Source organism: Pezoporus occidentalis, unplaced genomic scaffold (genome assembly GCF_034315485.1).
Source record: "Pezoporus occidentalis ecotype Australia unplaced genomic scaffold, CSIRO_AGI_Poc_V1 ctg116, whole genome shotgun sequence".
NCBI lineage: Eukaryota > Metazoa > Chordata > Aves > Psittaciformes > Psittacidae > Pezoporus > Pezoporus occidentalis.
In genome coordinates, this window is record NW_026912951.1 from 1,708,094 (window position 1) to 1,725,171 (window position 17,078).

The window sequence follows — 17,078 nt, forward strand, 5'->3', positions numbered from 1 at the left end:
TTTTACTGCACAAGAGCAGATTTTTACCTTCAGCGAGTCCTGAAGCTGAGCAGCAATTGCCCTGGCCTGAGGAGATTCTCCCTCTCCTCTAGCTGCGAGGTCAGCTAGCTGAGCAGCCAGCTGGTCTACACGGTCACATTTGGCAAGCAGGTCTTGACGGTAAGGTCCCATCATGACATTGGCTAAACGACGACCTTCTGCCACCAGACCCCGAATTGCTGCCTGGCCTACAGTGGAAGAAGTCATGTTGCAGTAACATACAGTGGAACAGAAAACTGGAAGCATGAATCAGATGCCCCATGAAGTGACACTACAGAATACTGCTTTTAAAAACACTTTTCCATGTAGTAGAATGTATCTTCTGCAGTTTATCATTGAATAACTGCAGTTCAAACCCATAGAGCGATTCAACTCTCACCAGTTTCTTTTGCTTATTACAGCAACTCTGGCTAGATGCATCCTTTTTAACTAGGGTGGTCTGACAGAAGCGAACCATTGCAGCTGTCAGTTATTCCTACATTATTAATCTGTTAACTCCAATAGAAAGCACTTGAAATTCCAAGTACTGCAATGCATCTCCACATCATTACAAGTCATTAGAAGATGAGCAGGAAGAGAAAAGCAGAAAATCCAAGTAGAAAGCCCAAACCACAAAGCAGAATATCCTCTCTCCAGATTCCAAAAATCATGCTGTCGTGGTTTAAACAAATTCAGCCATAAATCATGCAGTCACTCTCTCACACACACACACCCCCCCCCTTTTTGTCCTCCCCCTGCTCCCGAAGGGATGGGAAGGAGAATCGAAAAGAATGCAACTCCCACGGGTTGAGATAAGAACAGTTTAGTAACTAAGGTATAACACAAATCACTGCTGCTACCACCAATAATAACAATGATAAAGGAAATAACAAGGGAAGAGAATACAACATCTCAGCACCAGCCGACCAATAACTCATCCCCCCCTAGCCCGACCAAGCACTGACCAATAAAAACTCCAACCCCGCAGTGCCCTAGCCCTTCCTGGTAACTCTCAATTACATCCCAGGCATGACGTGCTGTGGTATGGAATACCTCTTTGGTCAGTTTGGGTCAGGTGTCCTGTCTCTGCTTCCTCCCGGCTTCCCATCCTCCCTAGCAGAGCATGAGGCTCACAAAGTCCTTGGCCAGACCAAACATCTGAGCACTAACTAAAAACATTGGTGCTATCAGCACCGTTCCCAGGCTGAAAGTCAAAAACACGGCACTGCACCAGCTACCAAGAAGGAGAAAAAAATGACTGCTACTGCTGAACCCAGGACACATGGGTAGAGAAGGGTCAAGTGTCTGGGGAAGGAGAAGTGTCAGGGGAAGAACCACCTTACAAAGCCTCCACAGTGTGCCAAAAATTTTTCTATACAAAAAAGTTATTTTTAGCATGAGTGATTTCACTCACTTACAGAAGCTTCCTGTTCTTTCAGAAGAATATGCTCCTCTGTTCTTTCATTAATATGATAGTATTCTTTTAAAAGAAGTCATTGTATATTAAGTCCTTTAAAGACCTACTGAAGAATCATTCTAAGCCAGTGCTAACACACAGGTAACCCAAGTTCATAATCAAGCTCAAGATTACTCAGAAAGAAGTTATCACAAGACTCGACTATCCAAGAATCACTCAGCACTGCCACCATCATTTTAGAGAGCTTATTACTGTAGCTAAGTTTGGTGCCATTGGAATGTCCCAAGATGTTTTTTAATTGTTGTTTTGCATAAGTCAAGTGCAACCAAGCCAGTGCACGTCACGCACCAGTTTAGTATTTCAGTACATCAGTGTCTGCCAATTACGTTAGCCATTACTTAGATGGCACAATTCATAATGACTGTATGGAAATATCTGTAGCAGCCAAGGCTACTGAAGTGGCTGACATGTTTATAAAATACACATTCTGCCTTGTTCCTTCAAAATTCAGTTTGTGTTGAAGCACTGCCCTGGGATCACTGCAAACACACAGTTATTTGTGACGTGGTCGTCACTACTGCAGAAAACACTGACATATTTTCACATTGTATCAGACCAAACTCTAGCAGAAGTGCTGTCCAGACTGAAGAGCACATCTCTGATTTATATTCTATACTGTATATGCAGTGTTGAGAAACTTCAGTTCCTTCGCCAAGCTTTCAGTATTTATGTGAGCCTCATGATTAACCAGGCACTTACAGACTTCGAGGAGGATTTAGGTTACTTTTGTTGCTTCTCAATTAAAAATAATAAAACTTGAGTGTAGGTTTTGTGCTTTTTTGAGCCAAGCATCTCACAGGTTACTGTATTCAACACAAACAGCAATTCGAGAAGGTTCTCAGTCACTGCCAAAATACATCATAAGACCTATCTACTGCCTTCTTGGTCATCTCATTCTGTGTGAAATTTGCTCATCAGCAAGCATCAAAACATGGAACTCCACTATTCTGTTTGAAATATCACATATAAATTTGCACTTCACAAGTGTCCAAGCTATCAACATCACTCAATCTTTAATTCAAGGATCTGTCATTGGTTATTCACACAACAGAAGCTATCTTGACAGACAAGGTGTGAGAAAGAGGTAGGAAAGTTTTGCAGTTATACTACTTCACATAAGGCCTGTTTCCACCCAATTCCACCCAGTTCCAAGGCCTGTTTCGTTATCAACTGCACTGCTCCAATGTAACTACACTGGCCAGAATTAACTGCTACAAAAAGCCTACTGAATCTGGTTTTGAAGCTTTATCCACCTGCTTGCAATAGCATCAAAAGAAGCTAAACAAGAAATTTCAGAAATGGTTTACAATAAACTCTCAGTCAAGTGACTCCTGAACCATAATTATATGCTTGCTGACAGCACGCTTGGATGATCAGATCACCCTTCTCTTTGATTAAAGAGCATTCTCCTCAGATAACCCATAAACCACATAAGAAGTGATAATTTGTAGGGTCAGGTTTATGCATGTTTGTCTCCTCTCCGAAGGACTTAATTACTCAATTTGCTGGGGCAGGTATAAATTCAAATATGAGATAGTATATCTGCATGACAATAAGAGCAAGAAGTTTATAAAGTTTGTCTGTTCTACAGCACACATTCTATTCTTCACCAGAGTTGTTCTTTCCAAAAGACAAAGAAAACCATGGGCAAGCCTGATTCAATAGCACTGAAGCCATATAGAGCAAATGGCTATACATGTCCATCCACAGACTGCAGGTCTCCACATCAGTGAAGAGATTCCACGAATCCTCAGTATCTCAGGAGCAGTAGTTTCAGTCCTAAAAATTCCTAACACGTTTAACCATGAAACTGTGGTGGGACGAGTACATGGAAACACTTACCTACTCCCCGATCAGCAACTGTAGGATTGTCTATCCACCTTTGAGCTTGCTCAATCTTGCCCTCCAAATGGACAGCTGCTTTAACTGGCCTAGTATTTGCTACAGCCCTGTTTGTTTTGGATTGTAAATTCTGAAGTGATGTAGCTATTTGCTTAGCCAATGCACGGGCCTCAGGAGAGTCACCTTTCCCACTAAGGATCAAAAAAAGCATAGTCACATAAAGATCATTTACAGCTAGTCCCAAATTCAGCAGGAACACACAATGAAACGTACTTCATCTTTTTAAATAAGGTTAAATTTGACACTCAAGTCTCAGAGCAAATAATGCAGATCTGTCATCCATAAATCCCCACCTCACATTGCCCCGCTATGGAACCTGGATATTACACATGCTCGACACAGCACTGAGGTGGGGGGAAGGTGTGCTACTGTCATTGGTAATACTGATGAATGACCTTGATATCCCACATGGCTGTCTTATGAGCAACTCCAATAATGCCACACAGATTATGAGCAGAAAAGTAAGCAGCAGCAGGACCAAGGCTGTATATAAACTTGAAAAAAGATAGCACATTAAGACCTGCAGCAGCTAAATCTCAAGGAAAACTTGATTAAAGTGTCTAACACACGAAAAAAGAAAAATATTCCTGTATATAGTGCAGCAGGTCATAAATAAAGATCACAGTTTATACAGTAACTGTTTCTCCTCTCCCATTCTCAAGCACCCTCTTTGCAAAACTGATGCAGAAATCTAATTTATGAAAATCTTTTATATATTTTGCAGTTACAGCTTAGAACAACGACACTGATTGAAGTGGTAGCTATTTCACCTTGCAACTTAGTGATGACATTAGTATGTATAAACAAAATGGCACATTCTCTCCTTTCTTTGAAGTGTCTTGACAGTACAAAGGATCTCACTTTTGGCTCCAGTCTGCCTGTTAAATATTCCATAGGTATTTAAATATTCCATAGGTAGTAGAAAGAAAATATTTCTTATGTAATACAAATCTAGTTACACATTGTATTTTTGTTGGGTTTGTTGGGTTGGTTTTTTTTGGAGAGTAGGGGGGAGAGGGGAGGTTGGGTTTTGGTTTTGAGGAAGATAGTGCAAGCTGGGCTTTGGGGTAGAAATCATAAGGTTGAAGCTCCAAAACAGATCCATATTTTATAAACTACATTTTTAAAAGGATATTAAAAGTTAGCTACTTGCCCCACACTGCAATTCTTGGCATTCAATTTTTACTAAATGCAATATAGAAACACAGAAGTATAAGATGTCCATTCACAGTTCTTGGAGGAAACCACATTCCCCAATCAATATTCTGATTTTGTTCAACACTTTGAACTGCAAATTAAGATCATTCAAATAAACCAATTGTGATAAAACTAATACATACTGTCGTCGCAGATCTGACAGCTTGGCTGTCAAAGCAGAGATTTCACCCAAGGAACGAAGGATATCATCTCTTTCTTTAGGCTCCTCACATAATTCTGCAACTTTCCTTGCTTCAGCCATAATTCCCCGAATATGTTCTTCTCCTTCATTGCCCCCATTGGGATCTGCAAGCCAGTTCTTAATAGAAGGAATTTATGTATGAGTGAAGATAAACAGTAATGCTATTTCTATACAGACTTTAAACAATTTCTTGTAAAAAAGAAATACCAGTACAGCTTTCAAAACTGTATTTAACAGAAAATACTTTCCAAAAGCAGTTTCTCTTTATTAGACCATGAAGTTGTTCTATTATCTGGCAGATTCTCTGTTTTGAAAAAGATGTCAAAAAAGATTTTACATTCCTTCCTCAACATTTGCAGCAGCATTTTCAGAAGTAAAATTAAACTATTGGCTTTACAGACTCATTATCTGGCTTTCAAAAAGAAAACAGATGCTCTTGTGCACAGGGTGGCACTCTTTACAGTGCTCTTCCTAACAAGTCTAATCATAATCTCATTCAACATATACAATATTTATGTACCTTTATATGATTATACATACATACACATTCAGATAAGGTACATATAAAAGGTTCATAATTTGATGACCATCATCAGTACTGGGTGATGGAGAAGGAGAAGGGAGAATGAGATTAAGAGTTACAATAACAAAGGATCAACTTCAATATGAAATTATAAATCCTGAACTCCACACAAAAACGGAGTCCAAATAAAGGGCTGGTTTTACCCACAGGTAAATCCATGCAGTCTGAAACACCTCTACTCTTTTCTCTAATAAGATCAGTCTAAGTTCAAATTTTGGGTGTTTCCTCATATTAATTTCACAACCTTGAAACTTTCAGCAATGCTAATTTATGAAGAAAGGTCATAAGCTGGAGCAAAACTTGCAGCACCCTGTAAACTACTGAATATAAGATTTTTCTTCAAAAAACCAACACCCCTATATGCTCTTCCTAACAAGTGCCTGTGTTGTGCTTGGAAACGTCAATAGTTCAGTACAACAGCTCTAACAGCAGTAATGTAATTATGTTCTAAAGGATTTATTAAATCATTAGTAGTACCTGAGCAGCATCAATCTTCTTAGCAATTGCCTGCTTAGAGTTTGTCATGGCCTCCAGTTTGCGGGCTGCATTCTCCACTTTCGCAGTGAGCAAATCCAGACCTTGTGACACCTGCTGTGCTTTCTGCATAGCCATGGGTGTAGCACCCTGGCCTCTGCCCAAGACAAAAAGAGCATCAGAGACTCAGCTCAGGACTGAGCAAAGCTCTTTTCTAAACAAAAACTTTTAAGAGCATTCCCAGTAATTATTGCAAGAGATACAGTGTTTAATCAGATTGTTTTTTTTTCCCCTGGGAAAACAAAAGTAAATGAGAAGGAGCACCACAACAAGAAGAGATATTTTCCCCTTCCCAGAATTCCTCAGAAGAATTAGTATCTTTTACATGTCACAAAGTAAGGCTATTTGAGGGTACAGTTCCATTAAAATACCCAGGGCAAGGCCTGGTATCTCCTCGTTTATGGATTGCTGAAAGTAAGTCAGAACCTGCAGGAGTTACATCGCGACATTACCTAAGTGAGGACAGCAAGTCTGTAAGTGAAAATGAGATGTCATAGTTGCCTCAATCATGTTGACAAAGTAGATTACAGGTTACAGGCTGTTGGCAAGACTTTTAAAACAGTAAAAAGGATGATAGCAATACTGCAGGAAACAATTAGCAGCACTACCATGGTTAATCCAAATGCTTAGGGATAACAAGCTGGACAGAAACCTTACTTCAAATACATATGCCTGAGAACATCAGTTTTGCATAACAAATGTCATACTCATTCCAAAACAATCTGGCTACTGGAAGGCTTTTTAGGCATGTTAACTTTATCAGACTGTTCACTTTGAAAAGCTCATAGTAAGTGGAAGGATGACAAGCATGCTACCAAGATGCTAAGGTGTATCTACATGGGCCAGAGTCTCAAGATATGTTTCTTTATACCTTATTTCTCACAGGCTGAATTGAAATTATTTACATATTAAAACCAGCATATAAATTAACTCATTTGTTAGTAAATCTTATCCTGTCTCTTCCTTCACCTCCAAAAAAAAATTCACACAAAACAAACTAGCCACTACTTTACAAGAAGAGTAAGAGTTTAGCCTAATTTCTAACGCTCTGTGCAGAATCTGGTACAAAGAAGCTCTTGTGTTTACTCAGGTCAATCAGTAGGAAACCCAAGTGAAGATGAACTAAAACCAGCTTCTCATCCATTACCACTATTACAGCTGATATACATAACTAACAACCCTTAACAGAAATAAGTTATAGAACTTCTCCAAGCTTGTGTATGTACCATGGCAACACTTCAGAGCCTGGCAATCTACGGATTTAAAGTGATGGCAGAGAATTTGTTCTTGAAGTAACTCAAAACACAGTTCTCCAAATTGGATTTGCTCACTTCCTGAACTTCATTAGGGCCTTGACTCAGAAGGGACATATATTTTACCTAAAAGCCAATCTGGAAGACACATGAATATTTAAAAGAAAAATAATTATACCACCAAACTATTCCCAGTATCCCTAACGGATCGCAATGAATAGCTTTCTGGGGTATTTTTAGGAGGTGGGAAGGAGTGTTGCACCAAAATAAAGCAAGCAATGTTACAGCATTCTAGCTTTATGATTTACAACATTAATAAGCAACCAAAAAAAAACATTATGCTCAAGGGAAACTGGATTACAGTGTTCAAACTGCACAGAACAGTTATTTCCTAGCTCATCATCTTTATGCCTACACAAAGGAACATCATACTTCCTACTTTCTGGCAAACAACTATTTACCTGAGCAGTTTTACTTATTATGTTATATAGTTAACATTTCACATATTAAAACACATTATTCTTATCAGAAGACACTGAAGTAAAAGAGGCAAAATACAACTACTGGCCTGCTCTCCCACAGGTTAAGAAATGACACAACTGCAAGTTCAGAAAAACTGTCTTAATAGTACTGGAAAACTGTCCATTAGAAGTAAAAGATTTACCTTGCTCGAAGGTCAGCCAGCTGATCCGTCATCTGGCCCAGAGTTTTGCATGTTCCCAGAATCTCTCTGCGTTCTTTGCCTGCACACAGTTCTCCTGCTTTTCCAGCTTCATCAAGGATCTGCCTTATTGCTTGCTCACCAGCATCCCCTAATATGCAGTCAGTTAGTAAAATAAGCAAGACATTCCTTGACATGTATGAGTAAACTGCTAATCTCATCATGTTTGACCACATCAACTGCATTAGGTTCAGCCATGAAAATACATTAATCAAAAACTATTATATACACCAAATGTGATAATTAGAATGGGACAGTATTTCTGAAACAACATAGCATAACCTTAATGTGCATCATGTGCATTGTATTTCAATTCATATCATCATTCTGCTATTGTAGCTTAATTTCTTCATAAACACTTCATTTACAGAATCTGTAATTCATGCCGATAAGGAAAAGAACAATACAGCAAGATTCATGTAGACTTAAATTTGCCCAGTTTAAAATCTGACTTGATTTTAGTTAAAGAAGATGCAAGAACAACATTCCTTTTACTTGCAACCCACCCTGATCCCCTAAGTAATATACCCTGTAAAATCCAATTTACAGTAAGTTCCACAGCTATCTTTGCATCTGTCCTTAGCTACTGAATGTTTAATAGTTTATTTCATTAACTGTTGGTGTCAGTGACAGAAGGCTATGAAAATAACTGAGGTTTCTGGAATTGAGTGTTGCAAGGAGAGTGAGGTCAGAAGCAGTGTTAGCAGGAACTCCACAGACAACAATTCACTTCCAACTTTTACAACTGTATTATTTTGGCTTCGATTTCAGAGGAAGTCTTTCCAAATGGAACCAGCCTCTACCTGCTTTCATTTGCTTTAAAGATGCATACGAAGGCAAAGCGTCTATGTTTTAAAGGTGAAGTAAAGATGACTGTAGTTACATTATCTATGGCAGATTTTCATGTTAAAAAAAAGTTAAGGCTTACAAAAAGCTTAAAGAGATTCTGTTGCGCAAACGTTAAGTTACACAAATTTGAAAACATAAAAGGAGGGACTTTAGCTATTGGCAACCACTGCAGTTAAATACTGCTCAAAGAAATGTATGGGATTTTGTTTTTATTAGTGGAATGTAAAGAAAGTATGTTAGCTATAGAGAGTGTATTAATCAGACAACTGAAAAGAGGCAAAGCTTTCCGAATTATTAGATACAACTTGTTTAATCTCCAGGATCCAAAGAAAGAAATACAAGTTCTTTCAGACTGATCCACTATGTATGGGTTACTAACGCTTCAAGGCAATTTTGTCTAAACCAACAGAATTATCAGACCTTTTAAAATTAACATACTTTGGGGGGGGGGGGGGGTGTTGTTTGTTTTTTACTATTACCTGGAGGTGCATTTGGATCTCTCAGCCAGCCTTTTGCCTGATTCATCTTTGAGTCTATTAAGGCTAAAGCTCTTTTCATGGCTTCAGTGTCCTTCACAAAAGAAAAATCACAAAAATGATTCTCAAAAAAGAAAATCAAAGCACAAACGGCCAACATAACTAAAGCAGACAGAAGTTCTATGAGGCAGAGTTTACTTACAGAAACACACCCACATAAGCAGTTCAAAACTCACTTTCAAACCAGCAGGTTGTAGTCACTTCTTTCCAATTAAGACAGACATTTTCATCTCACTCAAAATGCAGAAAATATACATGCAATTTTAGTGATTTTTTTTTGTTCCTTTATTTACTGGTGGTTTAATTTTTAATGTCAGAATTCTAATATACACACATCTTTGAGTTAGTTCCACATTTTTCCTTAATGTACATTAAGGCAGATAACATTGTAACAAATTAGAGTAACTTCAAAAATGGCAATTGGCCAGTGAATTTTAACTACTTACTTCAGTGTAAGAGGCTGCACATCTGCATTTTTCAACCTGTTCTGCTGCTTAAAGCCAAACAGTTGGCTTTTTGCAGAAAAACAGACTGCCAGCTAATTCCTGGGATTCCCAAATACGGAGTTTAATGTCTTAGGAGACAGACACAAGTATTCACATGTGCTTGCTTTAAACTCAGAACTCCTCTTTCAGGAGCATCAGAGAAACTGCTGCTTTGACTATTACGCTGCTATTATCCAATATGTTTTTCACTAGAGGAGATAAAACCATACAGTTCTCATTTGTCTGCGTACTCTGTTAATTGTACATGTGTAATCTCTCCACTAGAGGCCAGAAGTTTTCTATCTTACAAATGGAAAGACAGTGAAAGAGTTGTAAGTACCTTAAGTAGAAAGTTGGGGAAAAGCCAAAATACCTTTCTACCATACATCATGGAAATAATTCAAAATGCATATATTCCACAGTTAGTATACAGACAATGAAAAGAAGCCTGACTCTCACACTATTAACTGAATTGGACTGTCCAGGTCCAGCTCTTAGAGAGAGAAGCCTACAAGCATCGATGATCAGTATCTGGTATAGCATGTGATTTCCTGACAACGCTAAAGAACTGCCACATTTTTGTGGAGCTGTTCATTCTGCATGCTTAGCCTCAAAGATACATCACTGTAAACATTTTGGCATTTCTATTCAGGCAGCTGGATAATCTGTCAGCTATTCATAAGGTGCTATAATATAATTCAGCAGCCAGCTTCCTAAAAGGTCTACTGGTTAGACTGCTGAATGACAGCCTGAAAGAGAAACAGCACAAAAAGCCGAATCATTTTCACCTGGATGATTGGTTCTCAAATCTGGAAACTGGGTCCCAGAGCTTAGATCAAGGCCTGTTTGAAAAACTTCAAAAGGGGAGGATATACAGCTAGGGGTGGGAGGTGGGCATGTTCTTTTAGAAGTCATCTCTGTAGAATGAGAACTGTGCATTTAATATACGATAGGAGACAAGCAAATAAACACTTAAGTATTCAAATGTGTATACAACCCTTGCTAGCAACCAACGTAGGTGTTACAGTTTTCTGGTCTGCTGTAGGCCTGTCTACCCAGAAATCATTTGAAACAAAGAACTAACTTTATTTTTCAAAAGGCAGTAGATGTTGCTTAGTGTGTTGATGAATTGATAGGTGTGGGATGGCTGAGAAAAGGACTGCTGGAAAACTACCTTCGCCCTCCCTTTTTTACTAACACAGGCTTTTGCGTTGCCTCAGCTGCCTGCAGAGCTGCAGTTTCAGCAACATTAAACAGAAGCCTCTGAATCTAAAGTTTTATATCAGGGGACAAAATCAAGGATATTTTAGCTTCTAGACTCATGACGCTGTAATTTCTAACGCTACACAAGCTATAACAAGATCCATCTGCCCAGCCATATGAAGGCTGTATAACTGGATTGCTCTGCAGTGTAAATCTTGCTATGCTGTTTGGCTCTACACTCAAGTTTGCAAAATACTGTCCCTTTTTCCTATTTAAAAAAAGTCTGGTAAAATCCTAGTGTAGGAGTTGAAGAGTTCCAGGACAACTGCTCTTACAGCACAGATTTCCCATCCACAAGCTCAAAACGCCATGGCAAGGAATCCCTCTCAGCTTTAGTCTGCTAAGGAGTTTTCATTACAATCAGAAAAGTAATTTTTCAATAGGAAATGAGAATACATCTTAACTAGGTGTGTTGGTACTGCATTTCTGTTTCTGCCACAGCTGCGTCTGGTGTCAGATACTTGGCAAGCAACAAAGGTGTAGCAATCCTGAAATGTCTGGACTTGTCCACCAATTCATATTAAGTAGGAAGACAAAAGTAGAAATAATTTAAATAAAGCAACTTGCTTAATATCTTACTGTTTGAAAGTGTCCTGATATTCCTGATTTCTGGAGCTGTTTAAATGCCTCCTTCCTTCCTAAACAGCTAAATATGTTTAAAAATTTACTTTTTGGTGTTTGCCAGCAGAATATCAGTTGCAAGCAAGAAAAGAAGGAAATCTACAGCTATCTTGCAAGAAGTTTCATATAAAGTAGTTTTATCAGTAAAAAGGATTCTTTCCCTCCTCTCCCCACAGTTGCCTTGTTGGCAAGAGGAATTTCATTAACAAAAGCAGCACTGCCACCTTTTCAGAAGAGATAAAGAACTTCCTTAACTTAGGTTGAACAACTAAGGCAACATTGTCTGAAGGGAAAAGAGCAAGTTGGCTTTTTGCAAATCAGTTCCTAAAGCAAATGAGCACTTATTCAAGATACTCATCTGCACAACTTTGGCCACTACCATGAATTTTGAGATTATTCATGGAGCAGGTAGTATTTGCATTGCTTCAAAAAGGAGCCAAATAAATCCTACATGATCCCTTGCTGAATATAAAACACAACCTCTGACTCAATAAAGTGGTCTAGTCTAGCAATATCTGCATTTCATTACCAAAGAAGGCAATGTTGAAGGAAATAGGCAAAGCCAGCCTTCTGGCAGAGGAGATAGCTTCGTCACCACCCAGGGTTCAATCCTGGAAGATATTAGATACTTCTCAGCTCCTTACAACTTTTAACTCCCTCCATTTCTACGGAAATGCAAGATGTTTAAATGAGTATTACTTACAAGTTTATTTAAAAATAAACCCTCAGAATATACAACAGAAAGCTAAACTCCTCTGTAATGAAAAGTTACAGGAAAAAAGGTACAAAGCTATGAATGGAAGAAATAAATACAGATACTTTTTTCCTCCAAGCTTCTGTCAGAAATTGGCATTTGCTCAGCATTTCAAATCTAAATAGGCATACTATTTTTAAGAAGTCCAGTGTTGGTGCAAGCAGAGATTACTGCAATCCAGTAACAGCAATGTGCATTTCAGAGTCTAGAAAGACCAATGAAATATTTTACAAAAAAGCCTGCAACTCTGGCCCCACACACTTGCTCATTCTCCAATGTCTCTACTTATATTTTGTGATACTTCAATGCATAAACAGTTCGAGATAGAATAATAAACATAAAATAAACTCTATCATCAACAACAGCATATACCACATGGGTAAAAATTCAGGTCTGTGAATCCCCAAATACACCTTCCTTTACTCCAGAAAAGCATGGAGAATATATCTTTCCCTTGTCTGCCAGGCACAAAACGAATGCAACAATAATCTCAGGTAGACTTAAACAGCTCCTCCCTTTCCCTCCCAGAAAAACACTAAGTAAGTCAACCCGTTAGATATATATGCAAACACAGGAAAAGGTCTGTAGTAGGTGGCCATTAGCAAAATTAGTTCCCGCTTTTTCATTCCACTGCATTTTTCAATTCAAATTCTTTGTCATAACTGTTTGGTTAATGCCCAGTGCTAGAGTTCCAGGTTGTCAGCATACCTTAATTAAAAAACAATGTACAATTAAGTAGTTCTCAAGACAGAACAGAAAGATACTTTGTTTATACTAGTCCATGCAACATACTCATGAATTACGCATAAGGATCAACATTTTCCATTTGGAAACACTGCTAACACACCTACTATTTTCTTAATAAAATCCTTCATTTATCTGCCTTGCTAGCAAGAGGAGGAAAATTTCCTAAGACTAAATTGCTAACTTTTTGCAATGGTCAATTTTTATTTTTTTCCACACATAAATTTCCACATTTGCTACATAAAATAAAAATTGTATTTGTATTTCATAAAATTCCTAAATCCAAAAATAAAACTGAACTGAAAAAATGCATATACAAAACTACAGTTTTAGGCCTAGACCTGAATAACATGAGCCATCTGAACCAAAGGAAGGCTGCTGGTGAAGTACTATGGAATGGACAAAATCCCTGAATTAATAAAGCTTTCTGGGCATGCAGAATGTTTATTCCTGAATGACTGGACCCTTTATTTGTAGCTACAGAGACTAGTAGCATAAATTAACATAAAAGCATTCAGCAAAGAATGTGCGCTACAATCTTGGTCTTACTAATCAGACTCAGAAAGACTGTTTTGATGCAGCTCATCTTGCAATTGCCATTCTCTTAGTGACAGCCAAATATACATATAGCTAGCCAGAACTATCAAGATTCCTTTAAAACTTCTGTGTGTCCATACCCAAGTATGGTGTCACAGCTGGCACACAAATAAAAAGTTGCACAGCACACAGTCTGCACACAACACAAAATCATGCTTTTTTGGGTTTAGTATGAGGTAGAGGTGTAGGGTGTGGAAGAAATCTTACCTTCTAAAGGTGAGAAAAGGGTAAGAAACAGGAGAACAAAAACAAAGATGCATAAAGTAGTCATAATAAAGAAGTGATAGTGACAAAATAACTCTAGAGGCAAACTAAGGGTCAAGTGCCAAATAATGTAGGTCAAAGTGATTTTAATGCCTAAATGACATCGCTGTTAGATTTTCTGCAAGATTTCACTTGTTAATAAGTCTGGCTTCAGATCTCAATATTTTCTTTAAATGTATTTACAGTTACTTATAGTTCTTAGCACTAACCTAAAAAAATAATCCCTTCAGCAATTAACTTTAAAGTACTCAAAAAAAAATGGCAGAATTTCAGTTACACAGCTACATTTATTTGCAAGCCCACCCTTCTGTCAGACCTGCATTATGTCTAGACATTGCAGTATCTTCAGCTGGTATCACAACACTGAGTTGTAAGGAACCAATACTGCCCATATGCCAAGCTTCACAAACAACATACTTATCCAGAAAGGCTGTTCAGTCTAAAATATATTTCTTTCCAACTGGGCAAACACTTGAAATTTACTCCTATGTCTGGGCTAAAAATGGGGCAGGGAGAAAAGGGGGAGCTGTTCAAGGAGGGATCCACAAAAATTAACTAAATTTTCTCAACTTCAGAGAAATATGCACAAGAAATATGGCAGCAGCCTATCTTTTCTAGTAGCATATAGGAGAAAAATCTCAGGTAATCTCACTTATGAATGCCTAGCTACAAGACTAGTTTAATGTATAGAACAATAACTTTTGTATATTACTTTCCTGTGCCAAATATGATTACGTAGGGTAGCCGTACATAAAAAAAAATCCCTCCCTGAGAAGAATATGCTATATTCCAGGATTTCCTAGTCATGCCAAAACTAAACCATGAACAAATCTAGGTCTTCTATTTGACCATTCAGTTGCAGTAAATCACTGAGCCGCCTTCAAATGCCACATTCCTTTAACTTAGCTTACTGAGAGAAAGCTAATTTGGAAAGATACATTAACACAAGCATCTCTGAAGATGTTCTTCAACCGTGAAGATATCTTACGATGTGATTACATAGTATTACAAGACTGATGCACAAATAAGTATGTCAAGTCTCTAAAACACAAGTTTATAAGTATATAACATAGTAAATAAAAATTAAGACTTCGATATATCAACATAGGTATGAAATCTACCTTGCTCGCCCAAGCATCTTCATCCCAGGAAGTGAGTTGTAATACACGGATTATTTCATTTATCTCGGCACTCATTTTCTCTACAGTGAAATTGCGATTTTTCAAGGCCTCTTCTATTCCCTGACTTTTAGAATTTTTTGTGGTTACAAAAATCTTCATAGCTGTGAAAACACCACTGATTAAAAAAAGGTACATACAAGGTACAATCAATGCTCAAGGTGACCTCCTGCTGCATTTATAGAGAGAGAGCACATTTTCTTTTGTGTGAACCATTTTATCACAAAGAGATTGTAGGTTTAATACAAGAGAAGGAGAGTTATTTGCAGGAAGTACAGAAACAATGTCAGGCCTGTTATTTTTAATAAGACATTGGAACTCCAATTCAGAATAGATAGCAATTCAGAGTAATATTAAAAATTAAAGCCAAAAATACCTGAAATAAGTACTGGCAATAGCTCTTTCACGGTATTCATGGAATTTACCAGCATAACTCTGTGTTCCTGATGAGTTAATTCCTGTTGTCTCTCATCAATCATTTTGGCCATCTTTGTCATTCCTAAAGATTAAAAGTAACAGAACATAGTATTACATTTCTTTCTTTATGACTAAGTCTAATTTGCAACAGTTGAGCTTTCTGAACAAGAACACAGTGTAATGAGTTACAACAACTATACTGATGCTTAAAATTTAATCTTTATAATAGCAGCTGTTATTTAAAAGCACATTCCAGATGCTTCAAAGAAGCACTGACCCAAAACCTAGTCAGTACACACAGTAGAATGGACCTCTTCAAAATTCCTGATTTTAAATCCCAGGAATAAAATAAGAAAATACCCAAAATGACTGGTTTAGTGAACAAGTTTCATGGAGAGAGAAGATTGCTCTTTTTGCTACATCTTTTCCTATTCAAAATGAGGCAAAATCTATTTAGTCGAAGGTAACTTCTTATGGGACACAAAAAAAGTTTAGAGAACGCTATACCTTCATGTGGAACTTAACATTTTCACATCTGGAAACATGGTAAAATATATACATATTAAATAAAAACGGGATAACCTACAAACATGCTCTGTGACATGAGAGCTCCTAGCCATTTCATTTATTTTACACTATATATGTATTCTTACTTATATATGTAAAGTACTAACCAGATTCCTGTTCTGTGTACATAAAGGCACTCTTCAGTGCAATTTTATTTCCAATGTCTTCCTACATTACCACCACAACATCTAGATTTCATAGAATACTTTTGTTATATACCTAAACTTCTTTATGCTTGTGGAAATTAAAGCATTTAGAGTGCCAAATGACTGAGATTAATGGTAGGTTTCCTCTACAACAACCTAGTGCTTCACGGACCAATCTGCACTGACCAATTGCACTTCTACCAGAGCAAGTGTGAGTTAACACAGTGAAGTAACAAGTAGTGAAGAAGCACCAAATAATGAACAAAAAGCATTTCTGTAACAGCTGAGCTTTTGTACTATACTGCAGGACAGCTATTTCTGCAACCTCATTAAAATGCTAATATATGACATGTAGCTTATACTACTCTAGCAAACTAGGCTTAAAAATCTCAGTACAGACATTTTATCAGTTTAGTGGCTGTGGGTGCTTAATTACAAAGCTTTCTCTTTTGTTTGTTTTTTGGTTTTGTTTTACTAATACATGCTTACTTTCCTGATACTGTGTAGGGAAACTACATGTAATCTGTGTAGTACATACAATATATGAACTACACTTGCCATTTGCAAACTCTTCTGCATTCTTAAGAGAATGTGAATCAGAAATAGTCATCATTAACCATCTAGCTTAGAACTCTTTCCAACAGGCACATTCTAAGCAACCGCTTTCTCATTGTCCAAACACTCAAAACAAGGGTAAGGAAGATGCTGGGGGGAAAAAAGGTAGTAGAAAATACAGTAAGTATATTTATGATTGGCTGTAGTAAACCAAA

The 17,078-nt window shown here is 37.6% G+C and overlaps 1 protein-coding gene across 2 annotated transcripts in view; it reads right to left on the reverse strand.

Moving 5' to 3' along the window:
• VCL (vinculin) overlaps window positions 1-17,078 on the reverse strand; it is a 63,275-nt gene that overhangs the window by 11,640 nt on the left and 34,557 nt on the right. For both annotated transcript variants that reach the window (XM_062639459.1, XM_062639469.1), the window contains exons 5-12: window positions 15,555-15,677; window positions 15,122-15,282; window positions 9,216-9,306; window positions 7,831-7,978; window positions 5,857-6,010; window positions 4,738-4,913; window positions 3,338-3,528; window positions 28-227 (exon numbers count right to left, since the gene is read on the reverse strand). In XM_062639459.1, the coding sequence (XP_062495443.1) occupies window positions 28-227; window positions 3,338-3,528; window positions 4,738-4,913; window positions 5,857-6,010; window positions 7,831-7,978; window positions 9,216-9,306; window positions 15,122-15,282; window positions 15,555-15,677 (1,244 nt within the window). The remainder of the gene's footprint in view (window positions 1-27; window positions 228-3,337; window positions 3,529-4,737; window positions 4,914-5,856; window positions 6,011-7,830; window positions 7,979-9,215; window positions 9,307-15,121; window positions 15,283-15,554; window positions 15,678-17,078) is intronic.